The 11,292-nt window shown below is 41.0% G+C and overlaps 1 protein-coding gene and 1 pseudogene across 8 annotated transcripts in view; both read right to left on the reverse strand.

Annotated features, from left to right (window-relative positions):
- LOC148874961 (uncharacterized) overlaps positions 1-10,831 on the reverse strand; it is a 29,414-nt gene extending 18,583 nt beyond the window's left edge. For 6 of the 8 annotated variants that reach the window (XR_016105365.1, XR_016105364.1, XR_016105362.1 and 3 more), the window contains exons 1-4: positions 10,479-10,831; positions 10,275-10,311; positions 10,048-10,169; positions 9,621-9,703 (exon numbers count right to left, since the gene is read on the reverse strand). Coding sequence is in view for 3 of the 8 variants with exons in the window: in XM_088965726.1 (XP_088821852.1) it covers positions 9,641-9,703; positions 10,048-10,169; positions 10,275-10,311; positions 10,479-10,727 (471 nt within the window). In the remaining 5 variants the exon portion in view is untranslated. Of the gene's footprint in view, positions 1-9,435; positions 9,704-10,047; positions 10,170-10,274; positions 10,312-10,478 lie in introns of those variants that run through there. The other 2 variants (XR_016105366.1, XM_088965727.1) reach the window with 2 other exon arrangements.
- Positions 3,671-4,895, reverse strand: LOC148874962 (granule-bound starch synthase 2, chloroplastic/amyloplastic pseudogene; annotated as a pseudogene).
- Positions 10,832-11,292: the final 461 nt, after the last annotated feature.

An 11,292-nucleotide genomic window follows, 5' to 3' on the forward strand; every position in this document is an offset into this window, starting at 1 on the left:
GCTCTATGCTTCTCCACCATACTTTAGCATGACCACCAAGCTTCATACGTGCAAATCTAATCCTCCGATCATCAATCATGTCATACCAGTCAAAATATTCCTCTAGTGCAGCCAGCCAATCTTAAAAAGAATGAGGGTCTAAATCTCCATTGAAATAAAAAATATCCACCTTTACCTTCTTGGTTATATCATCTGCATAACCACCATGTTCAGCTTGTTCCATCATCACATCAAAGAGATTTATGAGTGATGCTTCTTGATCAATCCCTTGATGGGTATTTCGGGTTCGATTAGCTTGTACAGGTGGTACCCTTGTGCACTTTGCAGCTCTTTGTCATCCTCTAAGATTAACGGATCCTTCATCTTTACCATTATATTTTTTTTCTTGATCAGCAATAAATTTTTTAATTAATAACAGTGTAAAGAGACTGGGCCGAATGGGTCCTAGTATCTTCTCTTGTAATATCCTTTCCTTTTCTTGTTAGCTAATGGGCCTCTCTTAATGGGCCTGTTATTTCTTTTTAGGTTGATCTCTTTATGTTACTGCCTACCTAGCCGCCTACTTAAGGGCATACTTGTAATTACCTTAACATTAATTATTAATAAAAAGGATTAGAGAAGAAAGGGAAGATTATTCGAACCTTTCTTCTTCTTCCTCCTCTTTTCGCCATCTTCTTCTCTTGTATTGATGCTCTTACATTTCTTCCTTTTCACTCTAATTTTCAAATTTACACCTATTTTTTGATGACTGATTTACATCTTGGTATCAGAGCAAGTCTCTTTCTTCCTTTTTTTTTCTTCCTCTTTTCCCATACGCCCTTAGATTAAGAGAGTGTATGGAGAGATATGTTCTCTATAGTTCAAAAGATCTCTGGCCTAGTTGGTAGAGAGTTTGGAGAATTTAAATCTGGTTGGATATTGCCAAGAAGTTGTGTTGTTTTGTTCCTGCCCAAAACCCTAGCCGACTAGAGATTTTCGAAGGTACAGGTAAAGGTGAAGCTTTGGGTGTGGCGCTCTGTGCTTGGGAGGTGTCTTTTGACTTCTAAAGGAGGGCGGTTCAGGTTTGGAAGAGATTAGGAAGCTCTGGTAGGAGCAGCTGCATCTTCTCTCTTCCTCCCCAACAGTTGGGCGGAGTAAAGCCCTAGTTTTCAAGCATCTGGGTTCTGGTTTGACTTCAAGTAAGTTTATATAGACAAATTTTCTGGTTTTTTTTATTTTCGTTTGATTAATGGAGCCATACGGAAGTGAGTTCAAGCAAGTGCCGGTTTCCGGCCTTGGCTCGATAGATTCTGTTTTGACTAGTGTGACAACAATCAAGCTAGATGGAACAAATTATCTTGCTTGGGCACAATCTATAAGAATTTATGTCTATAATAGAGGAAAACTCAGGTATCTCACAGGTAGTAAAGTGAAACCTGAAGAGACAGACCCTGAATTTGAAAAATGGATGCAGGAGAACTATAATGTCATAAGATGGTTGGTCAATTCAATGCAACCTCATATAAGTCAACATTATCTCTGGATGTCTTCAGCTAAGGAGATATGGGACAATGTTACTGAGACCTATTCACAGAAGTTGAATGTAGCCAGAGTCTATAAGTTGAAAAGTGACGTGAAGAACCTAAGACAGGGGGAGAAGAGTGTAGCAATCTACTACTCTATACTGAAATCCCTATGGCAAGAAATTGATGTTATGGAGACAGTTGTATGGGAGAGTAAGAATGATGTTGAAATGTATAGGAAGTTGGTGGAGAGAAATAGGGTGTTTGAATTTCTCACTGGACTCAACCCTGAGTTTGACATCATTAGGCAAAATATCCTGGTCAAAAATGAGGTTACTCTTTCCCAGGCATACAGTATGATAAGCAGTGAGGAGAGTAGGCGGCATGTTCAGTTGCAGAGTCCACCTACAGAATACTTTGCACATGTTGGAATAAAGCCAAAGGGTCCTACTGAGAAAAAGGAGCAGATATGTGAATATTGCAAGAAACCAAGGCGTACACTGTTCCTTGCAGCCAAGGAAGAGGTCCTCTCTTGTCGGGCAGTGTATGATCATTATGGGCTAAGAGGTTAAGTGTAAGACCATTGAGGATAATACCTGATGGGCTAATCTTGCATCTGCCCACAGTCCCTGGGTGTTACAAGGTGGCTTGGCCCAGGGACCACTTAGGGTAAGTGTTGGGCCCATAGAGCCCATCTGATGGGTTTCAGGGGGTGCACTGTCCATAACAGTGTATTCGGCCAGGCCTTGTAACAAAGGCTGGGCCGAACCCATGTGGCTGATGTGTAGATCAATGTTTGGGTCCCACGCCATACAAGGAAGCCCAACTGGGCAGTAGCTTGGAAGGCTAAATGAATACATAACCTTAAATGGGCCTTAAGCCCATTTCGAACTGGGCTAATTTGATTAGTCACTTAAGGGGCGAATTCTAAGATGGATCAGCTGATAGAATTGGCCCCAGACCCTATCCACTTAGAGAGTCCAAGATCTAAATGAGATTTAGATCTGGAAACCTCCTAATTAGATTAGGAGATGGCTGACCTAATCTACAGATAAGATAAGGGTTATCCCTTATCTTAAAGGGACTTCTAATCCAAATATGATTTGGGTTAGCAACTCCTAATGGGATTAGGAGTTGATCCCTTTAAGTCTATAAAAGGAAGAGGGGGCGGCAACCTTTAGACATGCAAGCTACACACTCTTGTCTTCAGAGCTGAGATTACTAGAAGAGAGAATTCTGCACCCTGCAAATACTCTCTTGCCGCCTCCTTCCTACAGCCGCCGCCTACAGCAGTTTGATCTCCAGTTCTTGGGAGAAATCAAGATTGGATCTTGATTCCAATCTTTTGGAGAAAAGATTGGTGGGAGTTGTATTCACAAGCCGTCCAGGTGATTCTTGAGAAGGGTCAAGTTCTTTTGGAAGAACACTGTTGATTCTGCTCCACCCTGCACTGCGCCATTTTCAGTGGGAGCAGATTTTGGATCCTTCCTTGGGCGTGAACACCTCCATTGGGAGATACTACTTCTCTGTATCAGGTACTATCTCTCCCTACTCCTTTTGGTTCAGATCTGGTTCAGTTTATGGTTCAAGAATAATCCTTGAAAATATGATTTTCTAAATGGGGAATTCGATTCCCAGTTGAAGGGAGAGAAAAATTTTTAAAATTCACCCCCTTATTCCGCAATCTTTGGGCGTCCATGTGATGGATTTCCTATCCCTTCAGAACTCTCCTCACTCTTTTCTTGATTGGAAAACTGAATACTTTATTTCAACTCGTAGCTCCTTAAATAGGAGATTACAGAAGGGAATTCCTTGTTGGATTCGGCTAGGCTAGGGTAATCCAACTCAAACTAAAACTCCTAATTACCTACTCAAATTAAAACTCATAACTCTTAAGAAGATAAAATAAGATAAGGATAAGATAAGATAAGGGATAAGGGATAAGGTAAGCTGGCGGTGAGTTAGCGGGCCAAGCTGATGTGGTAAGATAAGTGTGAGCCCAGCCTGATGAGCTGTCATGTGGGCCCTGCCCTACTGCTGCTGTCGAGCGGTGCGTGCGTCTTGCGGTGCTGCTGTCGGCGGTGCGTGCTGCTGCCATGAAGTGCGTGCTACTGCCTAGTGCTACTGTCGTGCGATGCGTGCTGCGTGCTGCCAGGCGGTGCGTGCTGAGCGCTGCCGTGCGGTGCGTGTTGCTACCTAGTGCTGCTGCCGTGCGGTGCGTGCTGAGTGCTATCGGGCGGTGCGTGCGCTGCCAGGCGGTGCTTGCTGCTGTGTGGCATGCTGTGCGTGCTACTGCCTATGACTGCACCGTACTGCGTTGTCGGTTGGTGTGACCATAACATTACACCCCTCCTGGACAACGAGCTTGTCCTCAAGCTCGAATTCCGGATACAGGGCTTGGAACTCTGCCAATGGATCAAACGGCTGCACACTATCTCTCAGTCCACCAACCGCATGAACAATAGGGACTGCCCCGTAGCTCAATGCATAAAGTTGGATTATTTGATGCAGACCCCAGCCACCTTCTTTAGTTTCTAGCTCCCAAGCGTAACCATGGATTATAGTGACTACACGATCCGCTGCACTCAGGCCAGCCGCAAGGACATTGAAGTGTTCCCCACCTCCTGGGTCATATAGTTTGAAGTAGTTTTGTGGAAGATCCACATAACAAAAATCGCGTACTGGACCACGACCCCGGTGTGCTATGTTGTGGATCACAGGAACGCACCGGGTATACTTACAGAAGAGAACCTCAAGAGCAGCCTTACAGAGGCGAACCATGCGTTTTAAAATATCCCCTCGGCCTCCCCCATATATATTTTTCTCAATATTGCAGAACATAGGGTTGTCTATGAACACAAAATCCATGCCATCAATATAAGCTTGAGAGAAGGCTGCCTCCATATCCTACCCATCCACCTTACATCTCTTGTGCACTCCTGTTTCTTGGATTTCTGCATAGTTACCATATTGTGGTGCCGCAACCATAACTCTATGTCCACACCGAGCCAAGGCCTTTGGTAAAGCCCTAGCAACATCGCCAAGCCCACCTGTCTTCGACAAAGGAGCGCATTCTACAGGTGCAAATATAATGTTCGTGACATTGTCCCCGGCCAAAGGAGGAGACTTTACAGTTTCATCCTCCGTGCGCTGATCCTTGGGAATAACTGCGGCTGTAGGGGCAGCGATCTACCGTAAGCTGGATGCCTCTGCCCAATCCGGACGACGGCTATTTGTGTTGGCGATTCCCTCATAACTCCCTTCTTTGTTGGAGAGGAATGCTTCCAGCAGGCGTCGCAGCTCTCGGACATCTTCCTTGACTTCACAAACCTCCATGCTGGTTTCTGCTAGCCTATGTTCCAGTTCGTTGACCTTGGATGATAGCTGCTCCATATCGCCCGTGACGTTTGGCTCTGATACCAAATGTTATGGGCCCGCGCGTAGGATCTCGTCACGGGTCGGTCCACGGGGAGAAAGCCCTACTTTCCCTTGCACCTTCCCTTGCGTGCAAACCCTATTGCGGAAACTGAATGGGTGATTTGTCCAAGAGACCACCCGAACTCTCCTCACTCTTTTCTTGACTGGAAAACTGAATACTTTATTTCAACTCGTAGCTCCTTAAATAGGAGATTACAGAAGGGAATTCCTTGTTGGATTTGGCTAGGCTAAGGTAATCCAAGTCAAACTAAAACTCCTAATTACCTACTCAAACTAAAACTCATAATTCTTACTTAAGAAAATAAAATAAGATAAGGATAAGATAAGATAAGATAAGGGATAAGGGATAAGGGATAAGGTAAGCTGGCAGTGAGTTAGCGGGCCGAGCTGATGTGGTATGATAAATGTGGGCCCAACCTAATGAGCTGTCATGTGAGCCCCGCCCTACTGTTGCTGCCGTGTGGTGTGTGTTGCTGTCGTGAGGTGCGTGTTGCTACCATGCGGTGCGTGCTACTGCCTAGTGTTGCTACCGTGCGGTGTGTGCTGCGTGCTGCTAGGCAATGCGTGCTGAGCACTGTCGAGCGGTGCGTGCTACTATGCGGCGCTGCCAGGCGGTGCCTGCTGCTGTGCGGCATGCTGTGCGTGCTGCTGCCTATGACTGCTCCGCAGTGTGCTGCCGGTTGGTGTGACCATAACAGTTACCTCTTGGTTTTTACAATACAAAAGCTGGAAGGAAAGTTTGCCTACTGAAAAAGGTTTTATATAGGCTGAAACAATCTCTGAGAGCTTGGTTTGACAAGTTTAGACTAGCTTTAGACAAATTTGGTTACACACAAGCTCAGTCAGATCACACTCTCTTCTTTAAGAGAACAAACTCTTCCCTGACCTTACTTGCTATCTATGTAGATGACATTGTGATAACAGGGAGTGATACTGATGAGATTGAATTACTTAAACAACACCTTCAAAAGGAATTTGAAGTGAGAGACTTAGGGGAATTGTGTTATTTCCTAGGAATTGAGGTAGCACAATCTAAGCATGGCATTTTTATCTCAAAGAAAATATGTTCTTGACTTATTGGAGGAAACTAGAAAGTTAGGAGTAATGCCTACCGATACACCCATTGAGCTGAATCATAAAATAAGTGCAGAAAATGGAGAACCTCTTGAGGACAAAGCTATGTATCAAAGGCTAGTTGGGCCTAACTTGGCCAGATATTTCTTATGCTGTCAGTGTTTTTAGTCAGTACATGCATTCTCCTAGGACCACTCACCTCCTTGCAGTGGAAAGGATACTTGCTTACTTGAAAAGATGCCCAAGGAGAGGCATACTCTTCAAAAATAGTGGTCGCATGAAAATAGAAGTATATACAGATGCGGACTGGGCTGGATGTGTTGATGATAGGAGGTCTACCTCTAGATACTGTGCATTGGGGTGGGGGGGGTGGGGGGGTGGGGGAACCTTGTTTCCTGGAGAAGCAAGAAACAAAATGTTGTTGCGCCAATGGTGTTGTAGAAGTATTATGGTTAAAATCCTTGCTTAATGAGCTGGAAATTGATTATGAGAAGCCTCTACTGCTACATTGCGATAATCAAGCTACAATTTATATTGCCCACAACCCAATACAGCATGACAAGACTAAGCATATCGAGGTGAATAGACATTTTATCCGAGAGCCAGTTGCATCTCAAGAAGTGTGCCTTCCTTATATTGCCTCAAGCATGCAGTTAGCTGATCTCTTTACTAAAACAGTCGCAAAAATCAAATTGGAGACAGATTTATGCAAGTTGGACATGACAAATATCTACTCCCAATTTGAGGGGGAGTGTAGAGATAGTTAATAGCTCTGAATACCTGTGTGTGGTTCCATACCCACACTTATTTATCTTTATTATCTTTTAGTTGGGCCGGCTGGCCTTTTGTCCTAGTTTATGTTTATCTTTTTTTATAAGTTTTATTTTAATTAGGATTAGAATGACTCCTACTCTTGTAAGGAGAATATTCTATATAATAGAAGTAACGGAGCGGCAGATTTATCAATTGAACCCCTTTCTTCTCTCTTCTCTTCTTCTCTTCTTCTCTTCGAAGCCTAGTTATTTTTTTCTTTTCTTTTCTTTCCTGAATTACAGTAGAACAGAAATCTACTTGCTTTTATTCAAGTTGGTATCAGAGCTATTAGCGAGAAAGACTAGGGTTTTCATGTAAGCCTGATCTGGTCGGCTACATGAGAATTCATTAGATCAAGACTTCTGCAGTATTTAATTCAGTCCAAATCCCATGTACCATCACTATTCCATATCAGGACCTGTTGTAAGTCCTTCTTTCTAGAATTAATCTTCAAGGGTGTTGATCGATTCCTATCACTCAACAATCTCTCATCCATCAGATTCAATCATCAAATCTCCAATGTCACAAAACAAAGTAAGAGAGCAAAGAAGGGAAAGAAAAGGGGAAAGATAAGAAAATATAACAAATGTGGGATAATTCCATTTCTAGGTCAGTACAGTGTAAAATTACAAAAATTTATTTCTAGCTATGGTGAAGTAAGAATAGAAGGGTCATTACCCAACATTGGTCCTGACCATCCAAGATCTTGAGAGGGTTGGACTGGATACATACCTAACCTTTGGTATTTTTTGCATAATGTAGGATGGAGTATAAGAATAATTTACTCTGAAATGTAAAAATCTTACATGCAGTTAAATATAAATTTATAGTCAGGTTTAACTGCTTAAGTGTAAATGTGCATGTCTTTTTTGCAATAAAAAAGAAAAAAAATCAACTTGTCTGCAAAAGCAAGTCTTTTGCATAAAACCTATTAACACTCAGTACAATGCATGGCACCCTTATACGGACCATCCCCTCACCCAATGGAGGTCGGATTTCCTGCCCACAAGAACACTACCCACACTTCCCCACATGACATCACAACCACACATAGAGAACATCTACTACACTTCTATGTTATTATGCATGGGGAGATCTTCCAAATGCACGGCTGTAGTAATTTGTGGGTAGGGATGGGTAGAGTTTTTTTGTGGGTAGGAGATCCAAAGTGCAACCAGTGGGCCACGTTTGTTTAAGTAGTTGTAAGACAAGTTTTGTACCAACAGAATAACCTAACCATGAAATCATGGAATTCATTAGTACTGTGAATGTAAGAGCTGCCAACACTGTTCAAGTGTCCAATCGGATACCATGGATAATGATGGTTGAACAATTCAGCTCTTTAGCAACAACTCCTACTTAGGGGTTCTTTGGTAACAAGTGAAGTTGCTGAACTGAAGGACTTATTGCCTTGTTTCTTAGTGGATAAAATAATTAAATAATAAAATATTCAAGAGTACAGTAACCAATCCAACTACAGCTTGAGCCATTAAGGAGCCCCCAGCCTCCTAGAAATCATAACAAAATTTCTGCTAAATTTCATTCTCATCTTTTTATCCACTTAAACCAATTTAACAGGAAGGTCTGATGACCCTTGCTGTAAAAATAGCTGATCTTATTCATAGGTTTTGGTTAGTAGCATGATATTCAGCATGGACCCTGTGTGGGAGAATGCTGAGCCTTTCTACTCAAGAAAGACAAGAAGTCTGGAAGGACATCAATTTCTGGATGTAATACTAATATATAGATGCCTGATATGGAATCAAGAAATTAATTTACAAGAACAATGAAAGGACAGGCTACGGTCATGAGTAGAATAAATTGCAGGTTCTAGCTGCCCTGGATTTTCTGTGCCTTTGAATGATTAGCATATTTTGTTAGGGTTATAAGTCCTCTTCAATCTTGTTATCAATTTATCGTTATATTTACACAATGAAATATAAAATAGCATTCATTATCTGAGTTATGACTAATCTTCTAGATGAATGAGAGGCTGATTTTCCAATGATGAAGGGCAATGTAATTATTGGTTGCCATGAGGCCATTGGCTATACAGCAATCTAAGAGATTTGTATTTTTTGACAAGCGAATCCAGAAATTGGTTTCTTGATGTCAACAAGAAATGTTCAATAGAGTAGGTAACCCTCCAAGGTTTCTTGGCTTACATTGCACCCCATTTATAAAGAAAAAATAGGCTAATTTTTTAAGGCTCATGGTAATATTGGGAAAAGGGGCCATTACTTGATGTAATGGTAAAATCTCAAGCTGACAGGTGTGAGAACATAGGAATCTGAGAGCAGCCATTTTGTGTAAAAAAAATGCCAAAGGTTAGATCTGTATCCAGTCCACCCCTCCCAAAATCCCAGATATCCGGGAGCAAGACTAGGTAATGGCCCCTTTTATAGTAACATTGGGAAAAGAACAACATAGAAAAGGCACATTCTCTAACTAGGACCTACTTAAACCAAAATGTTATAATCTCCAAGGCATCGAATCCAACAAAACCATATGTTATTGCCTCCTTGAAATGATACACTTTTTAATGTAACTCTTTCAGCTCTGTATGCTTTGCAGACTAAATTAAACCAAGATAGAAGCATAGTGGATATATGAATAAAAAGGGAAATGGTAGTGATATTAAGTGAAACAGGTTTAAAAGAACTCGAATAGCTCAAAAGTTTTCTGGGCTGTCATCTAGTTGTTTTTCAAGAATTTGGTTACAAAATCCGACGGCAACAACAGTGCAGAATTACAATGCAATGGTAATGCGTTAAGCACAACAAAAAACAATACCCGAGAAGAACTCGAATAGCTCAAAAGTTTTCTGGGCTGTCATCTAGTTGTTTCTCATCTTCTATATCTACTTCCAAAATTTCCTGAACAGTAAAAAGAGAAACATGTCATTCCCACCAATCATGATAGTGCCTTTTCCTTTGCTTATGAGAAATTATCCAAATGCAAAAGCTTGGGTCTGGGGCCGTATCCATAGCTAGCAACTTTTCAAATATTTAGATAATTAGAGGATGGGGATCCCCTATTCAATGGGTTGCACCATCGGAATTGACTGTTCCAAAATCAGCTTAGAACATTCAATAATCGGGTGATCATTTTGAATTTTTTGGTTCAGATTTCTATTAGGTGATTGGACCCATCCTGCTGGGTTCTGGTCTTCAAAAGAGATAAAAAGCATTTCAAGGGCAAAGAGAGAGGATTATCTTACAGGAATCCTCTGCTTCAGGTAATTACCAAGCCTGTCCAAAACAGTGGAACGTTTATGCCAAAACCGTCCTTTGAGACTGATCTTAACAAATGGACCGTCCAATTCAGCTAGCTCGGCTTGTCCTAAAACATTTCTGTACCCAGGTTCAGACATCATGGAAACTACATTGTATCGTCCATAAGTAAATAAACTAAGTAATCAAGCAAGTCAACTTTGAGGAATTCAACCTGTTATTCCAACTGAAGCATCAAAAATCTGTGCAAACTGCAACAAAACCGCAGAACCAATTACATATAATAAACTATTAAGCTCATAAGTCGTAATTGACTAATCAAATGGGTTTTCAATACTTCTTTGGTTTTCTTTTCTGTTTTTTAAGAAGCAAAAATGCAAGAGAAGAACAAAATGAAAGTTCGATTGAGGATCGTTGCCTCGGAACGCGCGTCGATTAGGACTTGTCTGACGTTATCCTCTGTGAGGTCCAGAGTGGGAAGAGAAGCAAAAATCGTGGGGAGGTACGATATACTGCGAACAGGAGTGTTGGATCTTCGACTCCTCCGCAAGAGAAACAGCGGCTTATTAGAGCGAAAACTCAAAGTGGACTGAAGAGAGGGAGATAATAAGAGGGATGGTCTCGATATCAGATAGTAACGAGAACAGGGAAGCTTCAGTAACTCCATTTGTTTTCTTTCTTCCTCGCTCTAGTTTTCTCCTCTTTTATTTTTCCTGAATTTTCCCATCTCAGCTCATTTATTCTCTATGATCCATATTTTGTGGTCTGTCTGTTTTTCAATTTTTCTTTATTTCGAAGAAAACAATAATTTTAGAAGAGCGGACAGGAACCCTGTGAAATTCCTTGCTAACTTTCCCTCCACCAAGCCTACAAATATATATACTAGTAAATAATTTCAGATAATATCAATAATTTTAATATTCTTATTATAATCATTTAAAAGATAAGTAATAAAAGCATGGTGTGCCTGTGTATTTCTTATTTTCATTATTAATGTAAATATTTCTTATTTATTATATTTATTTTTATTTAATATGATAAATATATGATATTGGTGATGTGCATAGAATTTATAATTAAATTTGTTATGTTGTCTATGTCTTTTATTTCTATCTATTTGTTGAGTTTTTATTATATAATTATGATATCATGTGTTGGTCTGTTTAACTTGAAAAGAAAAGGCAATCTCAATTTTGGCAACTTTAAATTTTTTATTCCATTTATATAATTAA

The sequence above is a fragment of the Nelumbo lutea genome, chromosome 1 (assembly GCF_056320005.1).
Source record: "Nelumbo lutea isolate HS-2025 chromosome 1, American lotus-T2T, whole genome shotgun sequence".
Taxonomy (NCBI): domain Eukaryota; kingdom Viridiplantae; phylum Streptophyta; class Magnoliopsida; order Proteales; family Nelumbonaceae; genus Nelumbo; species Nelumbo lutea.